The 16,145-nt window shown below is 51.7% G+C and overlaps 1 protein-coding gene across 5 annotated transcripts in view; it reads left to right on the forward strand.

Annotated features, from left to right (window-relative positions):
* The first annotated feature begins 1,426 nt into the window (after positions 1-1,426).
* LOC125444477 (potassium voltage-gated channel subfamily C member 1-like) overlaps positions 1,427-16,145 on the forward strand; it is a 60,636-nt gene continuing 45,917 nt past the window's right edge. For all 5 annotated transcript variants that reach the window (XR_007246215.1, XR_007246216.1, XM_048516907.1 and 2 more), the window contains exons 1-2: positions 1,427-2,077; positions 15,712-16,145. The exon at positions 15,712-16,145 is cut by the window's right edge and continues 500 nt beyond it. Coding sequence is in view for 3 of the 5 variants with exons in the window: in XM_048516907.1 (XP_048372864.1) it covers positions 1,478-2,077; positions 15,712-16,145 (1,034 nt within the window). In the remaining 2 variants the exon portion in view is untranslated. The remainder of the gene's footprint in view (positions 2,078-15,711) is intronic.

The following is a 16,145-nucleotide window of genomic DNA, read 5'->3' on the forward strand; positions in this document are numbered from 1 at the left end:
GGCTGGGGGGGCATAGAAAGGAGCACAGGCGCAATGGTGCAGGAGAAGGCCTATGGGTGATATCACTCAAGAGCCAGCAGGGGGAGCAGAAGTGGGGGGGTGCTTGAGGAGGGGGGGGTTGAGAGAAAGGAGCAGAGGAGCAAAATTGGAGGAAGATAGATGAAATGGAAAGGAGAGTGGGGGGGGGGGAAGACACGCACTTTGAAGGGGAAAACCCCAAAGAAAAAGGGGGCGGGGAGGAAAAGAAAGGCATGCAGGTCTTGAAAGATGGGGCAGAAGGACAGGGCAGTTGAAGCTCCTGGTGGAAGGAGGCCCAGAGAAGGAGTCCAGGGGCTGGCACTGCCGATGAGTCAATGGAGAAGGGGCACTTTTTTTCACCCTGCGAACCCCTCCCCTCTCTCTTTTGCCCCCATGACGCGCGTTGGGTGCATTCCGCAGGGCTGCATCCAGACACGTGTCTTTCCTGGGTGCAAACGGGAGACGCGGCAGCTGAGCCCAGGCCAGAAGTTCGACGGGACAAGAGAGTCCTTGCGGGGTTGGGGGGGGGGGGGGGGGCCCTGAGCCAAGGGCTGCAGCAGGAGCCGGGAGGACGGAGGGGAACGAGAGGGAAGGGCGAGGGGCTGGGATGGACGGACGGACGCCTGAAAGATGGAGGCCGGCGGGAAGGGGAAAGAGCGGCGATCTGGAAGAGAGCAGAGGGGCTCGGGGGGGGGGGGGGCAAGAGAGGAGGGAGAGGAAGAAGAGCAAGAGAAGAGGGGAAGAACAGAAGGGGGACGAATGAATGAATGAATGGAGACCGGAGTGGAAAGAGAGAGTGTCCGAGGCGAGAGGAAGAAGTGCTAGGACGCATTGGGGGGGGGGGGCAAAATGGGGTGTCAGAAGAGCCCCCCACCCGAGAAAAAGACAGGAAGCTGATAGGCAGCGGTGCCCCCGATGGGAGGGCTGAGAGGAGGGCGGTAGTGGGCAACCGAGGGGGAGGACAGAGGGGGAGCGAGAGACCCCCGACCCACCGGGCGCGCGAAGCGGGGGGGGGGGGCTGTCGAACGGATGCCGCGCATCCGGGCCCGAGGGCTCAGCCCAAGGGGGGGGGGGGGGCGGCGGGGGAGGGTTAAAAGTGTGGGTGCGTAAAGGCTGGAGGGCATAGAAGCTGGGGGCGTAGGGGCAGGCGGGTAGAGGTTGGGAGCGTAGAGGCAGGGGGTAGAGGCAGGGGTCAGCCGCGCCCCCCCCCCACCAGTGAGCAGCCAGCCCCCCGCACTCACCTGCCCGTCCCTCTGGCTCTCTTCTCCCTTTGCAGAGCCCGCTGCCCGCCGCGGCCGCCCCGTCTAGCCGGAGCCCCTCCCCTTCCCTCCCCCCTCCCCGCCGGGGGGCGGCGCCGGAGGCGGGGCCGGGATGCGGCCGCGGCGTCTGATTTGAGCGGCGGCGCCCCTCCCGCGCGGCGGGGGCGGGCCGGGTCCGCGCCGTCGGCGGCGGCTGCCAGATGCTGAGCTCAGTGTGCGTCTCCTCGTTCCGCGGGCGCAAGTCGGGCAACAAGCCGCCGTCCAAGTCATGTTTGAAAGGGGAGATGGGCCGGAACGAGGACAGCGACAAGATCGTCATCAACGTCGGGGGGATCAGGCATGAGACCTACCGCAGCACCCTCAAGACCCTGCCGGGCACGCGGCTGTCGTGGCTCACCGAGCCGGACGCCTGCAGCAACTTCGACTACGACCCCAAGGCCGACGAGTTCTTCTTCGACCGGCACCCGCAGGTCTTCGCCTACGTGCTCAACTACTACCGCACGGGCAAGCTGCACTGCCCCGCCGACGTGTGCGGGCCCCTCTTCGAGGAGGAGCTGGCCTTCTGGGGTATCGACGAGACCGACGTGGAGGCTTGCTGCTGGATGAACTACCGGCAGCACCGCGACGCCGAGGAGGCCCTGGACAGCTTCGAGACCCCCGAGAGCCAGGAGGATGAGGACAGCGGCGACCTCAAGCGGCTCTGCCTGCAGGAGGACGGGCGCAAGCTGGGCTGGTGGGCCGGCATGCAGCCCAAGGTCTGGGCCCTCTTCGAAGACCCCTACTCCTCCAAGATGGCCAGGGTGAGTCCGGGGAGCCCACCGGGCTGTAGGGGCGGGGGAGCGGGCCACGGGGCCTTGGGAGCACCTGGGGGGGAGCAGGAAGAATGACTTTGCAGGCATGGCCGAGCATCACTACCAGCCGGGGCTGGGAGCCAGTGCTAGGGATGAGGAATGAATGAACCGGTTCCTTAGGGCCACAAGGCCAGCAAACTAGAGAGAGGAGGGTTACAAAGGCTAGCAAGATCCTCTGAAGATGCCAGCCACACATGCAGGCAAAACGTCAGGAGAGAATGCTGCTAGAACACGGCCATACAGCCCGGAAACCACACAGCACCCCAGAGATTCCGGCCGTGAAAGCCTTCGACAATACAAAGGCTAGCAGAAGTTCGATCCAGGCCGCATGGGTTTTCATTGAGGGTCGAGAATTGAAGATAACCCTTACCCTGTTGACGTGCCTGCGAAGATGCCAGCCGCAGATGCGGGCGAAACAGGAGCAAAGGCTGTCCGACCACAGGAGACCCACCAGGGCCGATTGATTCTGGCCAATAAAAGCCTCCGGCCGGGCACTTTGTTGTCTAAGGGTTGAAGCAGGCGCATTAGCACAATCCTTACCCTGAGTGGTTGGGCCCAGAGCACCATACCGGAATTGTGCTCTTCATAACAGCAATAGTGAATAGCAATCAGTAAATAGGGGGCCAGCAGCAGCAGGGACTGATGGGTAATAAGTGAGTAACGGGGAATTCAAGCCCTCTTCGTAGCAGCCATTGTGCATAATAATTCATAATCAGACACTCTTCTGATTACGAGGCTGGGTAATAATAATTCCTAATGAAGATTAATGCTCCTGTGGGCTCTGGCGCACGGGCGCCTCGTCCGCCTTTAAGGCTCTCTCTTGCATTTTGGTCTGTCGCAAGTTGCCCCTCTGGAATTGTGTTGTTCTTCGCATTAGCGTTGTTATCCTAATTACGCAATGCCTGGGATTTTTTTTTGGGGGGGGAAGATGATGAGACTGAAGGTTAAAGGCTCTGCCCCCAAGGAGCTTACAATCCAAACTTTGACAGTGCAGGAGACCGAAGAGGCGCAAAGTTACCAAATAGTGTCGCCAGCTGCCAGATCCTAGGCACTTTGACCGCCTGGAAGTCAATGTCCCTGATTTCAGTTGGACTTCCTTTTAAGTAAATCGACCTAGAGCTGCTCCCACAGCCCTATGTGTTTGCCCAGGGATGGTTAGCTCAGTCTTAGAGATCTCAGAAGCTAAGCAGGGGCCGCCCTGGTTAAAATTTGAATGGGAGACCACCAAGGAATACCAGAGTTGCTATGCAGAGGTGGGCAATGGCAAGCCATCTCTGTTAGCCTTGCCTTGAAAATCTACTGGGCTGCCGTAAGTCGGCTGCAACCTCACAGTACCTTACGCACGCAAGGCCACCAGCGACGTGGCTTCTGTAGGGTACCGAAGGTGCCTGCGTTGTAGTCTTTCCTATGGCGTCAACTTGTGCCAGGTTGGACAGCTCCTTTCTGGACCCAGGCTGCCTAGAAGGAGCTGTCCAAGGTACCTGGCACTTACAGGTTTCTCCTTACCTGCAGCGTGGCATGCCTGTTTAAAACCTAGAGATGTCAGGGGTCTGCTAGCAAAGATTGAGCTTTACCCCTCAACAGAAACCTGTCATCTGATCTCAGGGTACAGCAAAGTATACAGAAAGAAACCAGGAAAAATCACTCTTAAAAACAGCTTCAGGCTAAGAGTGCGGGTTTCATTTTGGTCTTGCCCTGGAGCAGGCCTTTCAACCTTGCTATACATCTTATCTTCTTTCTCTGGAGACACATTTGCCCCTTTTCCTTGAAACTGCATCCTTAGGGAATTGGGGGGAAGGAACAAAGGGGAACCAGGGGGTGCGTTAAAAAATGAAGAGAGGCTGAGAGTCGGGGTGGTTTCACTGTGGACAGTAACGGCAGTAAACAGGGGTTGTTTGCAGGCAATAACAATACATCTAGATTAGTACACAGAGGTTCGCGCACAAGGATGTGCAGTGGCTGGGGGGCATCTGTGCAAAAATGAATGGGTGCAGGGCAAAGGCAGATAACACAGTAGAAAAGATGAGAGTGCCAAGTAGGATCCAGTGGGATCCAGTGGGAATTTTGGAACGGGCAGGGGGGAGTGCTTCAAGCACTGAGGCGCCAGTGGTCTCTTGTGCACAGGTGGGCCAGCCTCGTCCGGGTGCATGAAGAGCACGAGAAGTGCTCTGCAGAGAATAGGCAGGAGGGAGGTAACTTGAGACTGACCATTGCGGCAGCTTAAAGGGGTACTCACTGAAGTCGCGCAGCAGTACAAGTTGATGGAGACTGTGCCCACGCTTCTAGGAACCGCAGGCTCTGGAGAAGTGTAACCCGTGGAGCCAAAATCGCAGTGCAACACAATTTGGCGCTGCGGCAAGAATGTGCAGGCATTGCCTCTCGGGCTGGCGTGCGGGTGCAGCAAGGAAAGGTGCTTCAGCGGGCTAGGGGGTTGGTGGAGGTGAGCGCGAGGAAGTGCCAGGGAGAGGCGCGCGGCGCGCGCAAGGGCCCAGGTTCCCGGGCGGCTTTTAGCCCCTCGACCGGCAGGACTTCAAAAGTTGAGACCGAGAGTTGGGAGCCGTGGGAAGCGGAAAGTGCGCTAAGGAGTGCGGCCGAGTGCATAGCAGCAGAGGATCCTCACACGCGTAATGTGCATGGCTTGTGGCTTCCCGCCCAGCCAGGAGGACTTTGGCCTCCAGCAGGGGGTGCTGGCAACATAGTTTGTGGCTGTCCCAGAAAGTGAGGTCTCCTGTTCTCCTTCTCCCCTGAAATAAATAAATAAGTCTCAGACCTCTCTTCTGCCTCTCCTGCCTTTGGGGAAAATCTTCATTTCCCACTGCAGTTCGAGGCACACGAAGGGCCCGCTCTTTCTCTCCTGTCCCCATTGAATCCCAACCCACATATCTAGGGGAAAGCCACAGATGTTTTCCCCAGGAGCACAAGTCACAGATTCTGCCCCCTACAGCAATGCAGTTCTGGACACCCCCCCACCCCCACCCTGGCTGATACCCATTCCTTGTGTGTTCTTCTCTTGAAGAATGCTGCTCCAAACCACCAGCCCCCCCCCAGACGCTGCAGTTCAGAGCCCCCATCGCCCACTGCCTACCCACACATTTCTACTCTGACTGTATACACCACCGTATGCATTCCACTCTATGCTGCTAAGACCCTCCACGCAGTTCAGAGCTCCTTGCGAAAGCACTGAAGTATGTGTTAGGAGAGAGAGCAAAGGCTAAGGCTCCCTTTCTTGTTCTCCCCCCCCCCCTCTCTCCTGTTCCCCTCTCTGGGTCCTACTTCTGTCTTAGTGCTTTGTTGTTTCTAGAACTGCAGAGACGGCGGGTTAAGGGGGGGAGGGGGCACCGCAGTGCAGTGTGCCAGCCCCAGAGTTTGCGGTGCAAAGCAGGCCTTCTGCAATCCGGATCGCGCACCGGCCCCAGGCGTGCAAGACCAGCTGGGTCCCTTTGCCCCCCTTTCCTCCCCCACATGGTTGGGAATTCAGCCAGAAAAAAGTTACAGCAGAACAGGGCTGGGGGAGGGGGGGAGAGGAAAGGGGGTGGGTGGGAGCAGAGGACTGGGACAGAGAAATGGTGCTGCTGCATTCGGACAGGGCATTTTGTCAGGGAATCGGACAAATGGAGGAGCTGGGGGGTGGGGAGCAGGAACCAATCCCTTTGCCTCCAATACAATGGGGATTCTACCCCCATCCCCCACTCTGTTCATTTAAGGAAGATTTACTCTATAGCTGCAGTGGTCTCTCTCTCTCTCTCTCTCTCTCTCTCTCTCTCTCATACAATCTGATATGGGATTGGGGAGCAAAGCATTCCTGGTGCCTGCCACAGTTTTTCAGATTGAGCTCTGCATAGGGCAGCATCTGCTAAAATGCTGCAAAAGATCACTGGCCTATCCACTATTCACCCCCCCCCCGATTCCCCCCCCAAGAAAGGATGCATCGGAGATGGGAAGAACAAGTAGGTGGCCGGAGATAGATTAACAGCATGGGGAAGCAGGGATGGACAAATGCCCTCCTCTGTAAAATGCCCCTCCGATGCACAAAGACACATTCCCCCTGTTTTCTGTTAAGCCCTGCACACACCACCATGCATATTTTATAGCGATGTACTGTCTAAATGTAATAGTAGATTCTGGTCCTGCAGCATTCGATATTAAGCCCAAATTCTGCATGGAGAGTTAAAGTTGTGCACAGATCCTTATGAACAGTGCGTAGACAAAAGCATGGGTATCAAGTATCTCTCTCTCTCAACCTTCATCCTCTCTGTATCTTTTGCATCATTATGTGTCTTCATTAGTTTGAGCCTTTCACTCTCTTCTTGATTTGGGCAGTGTTTGAATCTCTCCAGCAAGAAAAAAAAGTTGTGTGTTTTAAACACAGTAACAATTACTTGGGTGGGAATACCTATTGGATATGTATACATATACTTGTTGATCAGGCCCAATCATGTCCCCTACTCATAATTTGGAGACTGAATGCAGGAATATGTGTGCGAAGTGCCTGTTGGCCTTCTCTGGATTCTGCATTTCCCCCTTACAGCCATATCGTACACTTTGCAGTGGCTGAAATGTCGACCTCTGAGAGTTTTATTTCTCTGTCAACGTATGGATAGGAAGCGTCTTTAGGGGAAAAAGACATCACATATCAAAGAATGCCTCAAATCTATCTATCTGTTTTTCTTTCCCATTAACAGCCTTTATGTGTTTAGGATACACACGAAGTTTTAGCTTGTATGTTCTCTCTCTTTTTTGTTATATACACAAGAGGGCAGGAGGGGGAGAGAGACAGAGAACAAAAGAACAAAGAATGACTCCTTAATGCCAGGCAAATGCATTTGCGGAAAGTGAAGGACTGTATGGGATAAAGAAAGCCATTCAATTTGTGTGTGTGAGAGATAAATGGGAAACTACCTTTGGCTACTGCAGTCCTCTTAAACTTTCTCTTTCCAGTGGCATCTGCACTTTTTGCATCAAACACGAGACCGTAGGCCCAAAGAAGGAGCTGGGACTTAGGAACCAACTTCAGCATAATATAAAAAAAGGATGCTGCATCTTCCTTGCAGGGAAAGGACTAAGTTAGAATCCGATCTACCCCCTTCTGTTGAGTCAGCTGTAAAAGTTGAACCTTGGACCGAAAAGAGTCAATGCGTCCAAAGTATTTGCGTCCATCTAGCAGATTGAGAGCCAGTCGCCTGGTTTCTGAGCTAAGGTGATTTTATTGTTAATTCAGGTCTGCCTCTGCCCAATCCTCCGCCCGAGAGTGTACATTTCCCTTGTACTTTTGACATTGGAGGAAAAGAAACCTTCATAGCCAACAGGAGTCGCTAGAGAGAAGATGCGAAAAGGTGCATCTTAATTTGTTTTTTTTCAAGCGATCCACACAGTTTTCCACGTGTCTCTGTGGAAAATCCTGTCCTCCTCCTCTTCCCTTTCCCCATTCATTTCTGTTCTGCAGCTTTGTCGCAAGATTAACAAACCAGCGCAGCAGTTTTGTTTTAGGAATTCAAAAGATTGTTTGTTTCTGATAAATTTTATTGTTTTTCAAAATTAACAATAAAGAAAAAACAATGCAAACACGCATTATTAACTGAAGTGGATCTTAGCATGAGTAATATTCTGTTGTAAAGAAGGCCTTGAATGTTTTCTGATAATTTCCCACAAAATACTATGTCTTTAATTAACTTCCAAGGCACTTGTGTTAGCCTTAAGATCTGGTTGAAACAGGAAGGAAGGAAGGAAGGAAGGAAGGAAGGAAGGAAGGAAGGAAGGAAGGAAGGAAGGAAGGAAGGAAGGAAGGAAGGAAGGAAGGAAGAGGAAGGAAGGAAGGAAGGAAGGAAGGAAGGAAGGAAGGAAGGAAGGAAGGAAGGAAGGAAGGAAGGAAGGAAGGAAGGAAGTCTATTGGGAGGCTGCTCTAATAAACTATATTACAGCTTGGGTTTTGCTCACTGATCCAAGTGCTTTCTGGGGTCTGTAGCCTCCTTATAATAGGGACTACAAGACCCACCTGTTGAACGAGGTCCACTTGCCATTGAAGGGGTGGAAGGGAGCCATAAATCCCTCTTCTGACCCACATAAATCATCCCTCTATGAGGCGTAGCAGTTGCCACCAATTGCCACCACTCAACGCGCCATGTTCCCTGGAAATCCAGGGAATTCAAAAGGATAAAATGAGAGGAGGTTTTTTAAAGGATTTTTGTGAATAATGACCACAGAATAGAAGCTGCTTCCAGATGCTGGCAAGAGATGGCTACTCTTATTTATTACTCAAACATTTTGGTTCTCTAACCTCCCCCTTTCCCCTTCATCAGAGACGCGTTCGCCTTCAGAACTTCTATTCCAGTGTACCGGTATGTGTCCCTTTCCCAAAGAATCCAGAAGTCCTGGCTTTCAAAATAGCTCTAGCCTGCTAGACCTGCTCCCTTCCCCAGAGACAAAAGAAGAGCCCAGAGCCCCTTAAACACTGACAGATTTATCAACTTTTATAAACATAAACTTTTGTGGATTTGATCCCACAGTTGCAGGCCCAGAGACCGAGAAATTCTGGTTTGTTTGGTACGTGTCCCCGTGAGTCCCCGTTCTAATATTTTATACTTCAAATTCTTAGCATGTGTTTTTCCTTGGCTCTCAGTCACTAGACCAGCAGAGGCATAATTCTGGATGTTAATAAAGTAAGGAAGGAGGGTAATATTTAGCAATGGTTTATAAATGTAGCATGTTGTCTAGGGATACAAGCCTTCTTCCTCTAGCAGGGGTAGGAATTGTAGCTCTCAGGATAGCTAACAGGGACTACATTATTCCTATCAGTTTCCTACCACATGGCCAATTGGCCATGCTGACAGAGGCTGATGGGAATTGTAGTTCCTGAACATCTGGAGAGCCGCAGGTTCCCTACCCCCGCCCTATACCAAATTTACATCCATAGCTGCTTGGCCTTCCCACCTCCTTGAATTCGGACTCTGTCCTTTACCTGAAACCCCAGAAATATTTATCTTCTTCCACATTCTACTCTGTTTCTCCCTGATCTACCCCAGGGGGGTAGCGTACTGTCCAGGGGGTACCCCCTGGAGCATACCACCCAGGGGGAGATATGGGGTCAAATGTCCCCAGGCTGCAGTCATTTGGTCACCTGGGGGTGGAAAATCACCCCCACACCCCTCCTCCTCCCCCCCCCCGGGTCATACACTGACTTCAAGACCTGGTACAAAAAAAGTTGCTTGGTCGTGAAGTGGGAGGACAGCTGTCCATACTGGGTGTTTGTGTGGAAAACTCAGATTTTGCACTGGGCTACATTTTCCCTTGATATGCCCCTGACACCAGCCCCCCCCCCCCCCATTCCAGCTCAGACAGCTCATAAGTCATGACGCCTCTTTCAAACACACACGCATGTGACCTCCCCAATGCCCTTTGCAGAGATCTCGGGAGTTTTGAGACACCCCCTTCCCATTCCAGTGGATTCCTTCCCACCCGTTTCTTTCCCACCGAACTCCAGAGCCACCCCGACGCCCCCTTCCCCGCAGATCTCCACCCTATGCAAATCCGGCCCCCGCACTTTGCAGCGTGTTCGAGAGATGCCCGTTTTGTAGGTGCTAAAATTGAGCTATTGCGGTTTAATCCGCCCCCCTCCGCTCCCTGTCGCTCTCCGTGGTGCTGAACTGCAGTGTTGCAGCCAGCAATAGCAAAAGCTGAGAATCCACACACGGGGCAGAGCATTCTTCCTGCTTACGAACATCACTTGCAGAGGTTATTCCATGATTTTTTTTGTACAGGAAGAGAACTAGAAAGGATATTAATGGTTTAAAACAGAGTAGGTTTCTTTTTAATAAGCCCGCTGCAGGCTCGGAAAGGGGTTTTAAAAAACCGAGGCTGATATTGGGGATTGTGTGTGAAGCAGACGGCAATGGGTGTTTGGGGATCTTTATTATTATTACATAACAGTTGAAGAAGAGAAGGGTTTTGCAAGACGGTGGCAGGACATGTGGAGTTAATCCATATTGGATGGTGCCTTTCTGGAAGGGGGGGAACAGGTTGACAAAAAAGTGTGTGTGTGGGGGGGGGGGATTGCATTTATTGTTGAGTCCTGCTTCTCTGACTGCAAGGCCCCCTTTGTGTGCCAACCTCAAAGGAAGAATATGTGGCAACTTTTGGAAAGGAAACAGGAGGCCTAATGTGTGGGACAGGACGAGGCAGGGAATTTGGGGAGGGGGCTGATGGAGTAGCAATTCTGAAAACAAACATGAGACTCTGCTTTCAAAATTCAGAGACAAGGAGGCGTTTTCATGTTGTCCGTCTGGTTTGAGTTTAGCTGGCCCAACCCCCTTCCCTTGGCTCTCTGTATTACCCTCTCTGCCCTGTATCTCTCCCCCACACACACACACTAATCACTAAAAGTCTTCTCCCCCCACCAGGTTTGCAATGAATCTTGACTCTCCTCTGTGCCCAACAATACCATCTTGAAAACTTCCCTGCTAGAATTAATCCACATATCCCACCCGCAGTGATTTCCCCTGCCCTTTCCCCCTCTAAATATACCTGCCAATTCCCCCTCCCATCTCACCCCCTTTTCTTGTGACTCCCACTTCTTCTTTGACTCTCTCCCCGCCCCCTTCTCAGGCTTCCAGATCCCATCTGCTAATTTCTTAAGTTTGGGTGCCAAAGGCTCTTCTTCAACAACTTCTTCTCGCTACTTCTCCGTGTCCAGCTCAGATAACCGGCTTCCCAATTGCAGTGTGCTGGTTGCAGTCCCCTTAATTACTCTAGAGAAAGCAAGAGGCCGGTTGGAGGAGGACGGCTTAAACAACCAACTCTCCAGCCCATCATCTGTGCATGTTGCTTGAAGTTTCCATTTCCCCCCCCCCCCCAATTGCCTTAACGCTGTTCTTATCTGCATCCCAACAAGCAAGTATTTTCAGTCACCTCTGCCAGAAACTGATCGGACCTATTCCCACTGCGCATAGAAATCCTTCTGGCTAAAACACAGCCTGGCACATTTATTTTGCTCTTAACACTGCCCACTTTGGAAATTTCTAGCCAGATGGTATCCAGCTTTTCCCTCAGTCCCTTCGCATAGAGATATCCCACCCTTCTTCCAAAGCACAGGGATAAGATGATCCACTTTCCTCATTTATTTATTTCTTTGTTTGTTTCTTTATTCTGATATTTATGCCTGGATTTTCTTCCCAATGTGGATCCAAAGCAGCTTACACCATCATTTTCCCCTCCTCCAGTTTATCTTCATGACAACAACAACCGCCCTGTGAGGTAGGCTACACTGAGAAGGAGAATGGGTGGCTGGCTCATGGTCGCTCAGTGAGTCGGGGAGGGGCCATGAGCTAGGTCTCCTGAATTCTCCTCTGACACTTAACTTCTACACTAGGCTGGCCCTCACTACAATTATCTGACGTAGGAAATACTTAGAGAGGGTGTCTGGCCCAGGTCACCTCCATGGCAGAGGGATTTGAATCCAGGTCTCCTCAGTTCAAAATCTAGTGCTTTAATACACTGTACCACACTACTTCTCAACATAGAGGAATTTGAACCCGAGTCCCCCTAGTTCAAGAGTCTAACTGCTGTACCAAACGGGGGTCACTACCCAACTCTGTTCCCAGTTCTGTTTCCTCGGTAAAAAGTGAAGAGCTCAGGGGAGAGTCATCTACGAGATGTGACTCTCCTTTACCCCTCAGAAGAGGCAACCTTACCTTATGCCAGTGATGGCGAACCTATGGCATGGGTGCCAGAGGTGGCACTTGGAGCCCTTTTTGTGGGCACACGCACACAGAGTTCGTCATGTGGAGGGTGGAAAATCACACACCCCACACACACATCTAGGCTGGCCTGGTCCACTGAGCACGACATGCGTGCACTGTGGTGAGCAGGGAGGACTTGGCTGGCAGGCCCCTGCTCGAGCGGGTGGGGCAGAGGAAAAGGGAGTCAACCAGTTTTTTCTAAACTAAAACCTCAGCATTCAGGTTAAATTGCCAGGTTGGCACTTTGCGATAAATAAGTGGGGTTTGGGTTGCAATTTGGGCACTCAGTCTCAAAAAGGTTCGCCATCACTGCCTCATGCCATGACGAAGGAATACCTTTGTGTGCTGTCAAACCTGAGGTGCAATTTTCCTCCCACTAGTTGGTAGAACAGAAACTTTGAACGACCAAAGGAATGAACCAAAAAGGTCATTTTAGGGAATCCGTGGCAGCCAAGTCTGGCCTCTTCTGAAGGCCGGAATGACGTGTCTTTTCTCTTTCTCGACCTTGGGCCTACCCTCAAACTCTCTCCTTCTCCCCTTCCTTTTTACTTCTCACCCCTGCTGAATTTCCCATCTGCCACTGCAATATGCTCCTTCGCTCCCTTCAAGCAAAAGGGGATAGTCCTGTGTGGACACAAGGGGTGAGTGGGCCGGCAAGAGGGTGGCAGTGAGGAAGAAGCCAGAAACATCCCACGCTTGGGTGGCAAGACCCACTAGGTGGGACAGAAAACTGGGATTTTGGGGGGGCTCTCAAAGGAAAAAAAAATAGAGGTTTAGAGCCCAGGAAGGAAGAGATTGTGAGAAGGTCTCCTCATCCACGGCTGTTCAGTTTATTCTCTATTTGACCTTGGCTCTGTTTCTGTCCCCCCCCCCCCCGCATCCCTTCCAGAATCAGATATTAGAACTATATTCTTTGGCTTTTCCATGCATTCTATTCCCTTCCCCGCTATTTTCGTCCCCAGGAGGCATCATTCATTATTTCTACCAAAATGATTTGGGACTCCCAGCGCTGTTAGGAACAGGACCCCGTTAGCCTCTTCCTCATTAATTGTGGGGGAGGGGGTTTCACGAGGGAGGGGGGAGAGAGAAAAGTGAAGGGGGGGAGAAAGGGCAAGATTACCAACCCAGCTTCCTGATATAATCCCAAAGCTGGGAATATTATAGGAGGGGACACTTTAGGATATAAAACTGGGTCAGAGGTTCTGTATGGTATCCAGACTGCCTTGTCTTTTGGGACCTCAAAAGACCTCCCCATGACAGAGGGTGGGAAATGGGGGAGGGCGGTCCCGAGGCTCAGAGCTGTGATGCTATTTATGCCCCATATTTTCTGGGGTTTTCCCCCCCTTCATATAGCCAATTATTTCTCCCCCTCTCCCTCCTGCTGTGTTTTATCCCATGTTCCCTGGATCCTTTGGCTTGCCTCTCTTCCTTCGTCTCCTCCCCATCCCCCATCCCCCCCCCCATCCTGGGCACCGCACTGCGCTGCGAAAGAGATTGTAGGGTTTCTGTGCAGAAAGTGCTGACGGGACGGGAAATCTGTGCAGTGCAGAGATCCAGCGAATGGAAAAGGAAGCGGCCAGCTTGCTGTGAAGCAGGCTTGGGGCTCCAGACCGCCTTACGTGCAGGGGAACGCGTGCATTGTACAAGACTGTACATTCCGCGTCGTGGGAAAGTGCTCCCAGCGTGCACAATAAACACTCGTCAGGTTATGGACACCTGGGAGTAGCCTGTCAAAGTGTGCGTGTGCCTGCACACATGTATTGGAAAATGTGTGTGTGTGTGATGTTGCCGCACATTTTTGTGCAGCGCAAACATAAAGGCCCATCGGAGCGCCCAAGTGTAAATAGCACCACTTTTGAAACGAGAGACCCATGCCTGTGTATGTGTGAACACGCATGCACACGCACAAGGCCCTCCACCTTTGGGATCTGCATGCTATGTTGAATATAGGTAATGTGCGTGCCGACGGAGGCACACAGAAATGCGCTTGTGTACCAGCCAAAACTGGAGTGCGTTTATATGTGCATTGTTAAGGGAGTGCGTATTGGTGTGGATCTGTATTTGAATGGGCATCCTTGCAGGGCATTAATGCAGCACGGTGCATCATTAAGCCTGCTTCAATTACCCTGAAAAGCAGCAGAGTTTAGCTTGCTAAAGAGTGGGTTATTTTTCACTCTAAATGGTGCAAGGCCTTCTGTTTGCCCGGGCATTTGAGGGAGCTTCAACGGCCGTCATCTTTTAAGGCGAAGGGAGGGGAGAGATTTGGGGGTTTGCTATTTTGGTTTTTTGGTTTTCACTGAAAATGCTTTCAACTGTTATCGTCAGCCTCCTTGAATCATGAGGAAAGGTGAGATATAAATGTTTGAATAAATAAAATACAGAGTGTACCGGGGGGGCAGCATTTGTACAGAGTGGGCACGCACAAATACACACAATAATGCACAGTTCTCTGTGACATCACATGTTCATGGTAGGATTAAAGTATAACAGGAGGAATGTCCGATTGGGAGTTACTTTGTATGTATATTGGTAGTCCGGACTTGATTGGGGCTGTGTAACTTCATATAGCGTTAAGGGCAGAAGGGGAAGAAGTGGGGAAGACCCACAATCAAATCCTCACCTAGGCTGTTTCCACACTGCAAAATTATACATAGTTCCTATTTTTATTGCCCTACTTGTCCACGCCTTTTAACCACATAAGCACTAAATTTTGCCACTGGTTTTTAACCTGGGTCTATTTCATCCCAGTTTCTCCCTCTGCACAACCACCCGTTTCATTCCAGGAGCCGAGTTAGGACCGGGAGGTCCTATTCCAGTTTGTGCCACACGTGCTCAGGTCTTTTGTATGTACACCATAAGTGCATCCCTGCATGTGCAAACCTCTTGATTGGTCAAGAGCGGTGAGGCGGGAAAAATAAACCAGTTCTGCTCCTGTGGTGTTTGCATGGCAGCGGTGTCACCCAGGGGTATTTGAAAAATTAGCCAATTTGGTGATTTTTGAAAATCCCAGGCTGAGGGAAACATCCCAGGGCAACACTGGGGCAGGCCCGCTTTAGCACCAGGAACCATGCAGAAAACTTGCACGGACTGGGATATTTGGACTGTGCAGAAATGGCCCTAGTTCTTTAATGATCCATGGGGCTTTGGGGCAATCGCTCACTCTTGGCTGAACCTGCCTCAAAGGGCTGTGGTGAGGATAAAATGGAGGGCAAAAGAACCATCCATGTTGCCTTGGGCTCCTTGGAGAAAGGGCAGCATAAAAATGTAAATAGGTAGACCTGAGCTCGTTGAACAGTGATTGTCTGTCTGTGGATGGAAGAGAAAGATGGGGAAGGGTCTCTGTGCCTAACCTGACTCACTGGGTGGTTCTTGTGAGGACAGAAAGGAGGAGAAGAAAAGGCTGTTGGAAGATGATTTGGGTCCCCGCAGGGAGAAAAGCAGAGTATAAACATTGAAATAATTAAAAGTTGCGAGGGGGGGGGGAGGGCTGGGAGAAAGGGACTTGTCTAACACAGGCCTTTTCTGCACATGCAGAATAATGCACTTTCAGTCCACTTTCAATGCACTTTGCAGCTGTCCGGAATAGCAAAATCCACTTGCAAACGGTTGTGAAAGTGGATTGAAAGTGCGTTATTCTGCATGTGTGGAAAGGGCCACAGTCTGGTGAGGTCTTCAGGCCAAGGACTTCCGTATTCAGAAATGAGCCTCCTGCCTGCACCAGCTAAGTGAACTCTAACCATTTTCTTTTCTGTGTTTTCCTATCACACCCTCCTTTCCTGTCGCCGTTTCTTTCTGTTTCCTCTCTGTCCTGTGCCGGACCCCCCCTCCCCCACTCCTGCTCCCGCTCTCCAGTATGTGGCTTTCGCCTCGCTCTTCTTCATCCTCATCTCCATCACCACCTTTTGCCTGGAGACCCACGAGGCCTTCAACCACATCATCAACAAGACGGAGATCATCCAGTCGGAGAACGGGACCAGCGTGAAGGTGGACTTGGAGATGGAGACGGCGGCTTTCCTCACCTACGTGGAAGGGATGTGTGTCATCTGGTTCACCTTTGAGTTTCTTATGCGCATCATCTTTTGCCCGGATAAGATCGAGTTCATCAAGAGCACGCTCAACATTATCGATTTCGTGGCCATCCTGCCTTTCTATCTGGAGGTGGGCCTCAGCGGCCTCTCGTCCAAAGCCGCCAAGGACGTGCTGGGTTTCCTGAGGGTGGTCAGATTCGTTCGGATCCTGAGGATCTTCAAGCTGACAAGGCATTTCGTAGGGCTAAGAGTCCTCGG

The sequence above is a fragment of the Sphaerodactylus townsendi genome, linkage group LG15, assembly GCF_021028975.2.
Source record: "Sphaerodactylus townsendi isolate TG3544 linkage group LG15, MPM_Stown_v2.3, whole genome shotgun sequence".
Taxonomy (NCBI): domain Eukaryota; kingdom Metazoa; phylum Chordata; class Lepidosauria; order Squamata; family Sphaerodactylidae; genus Sphaerodactylus; species Sphaerodactylus townsendi.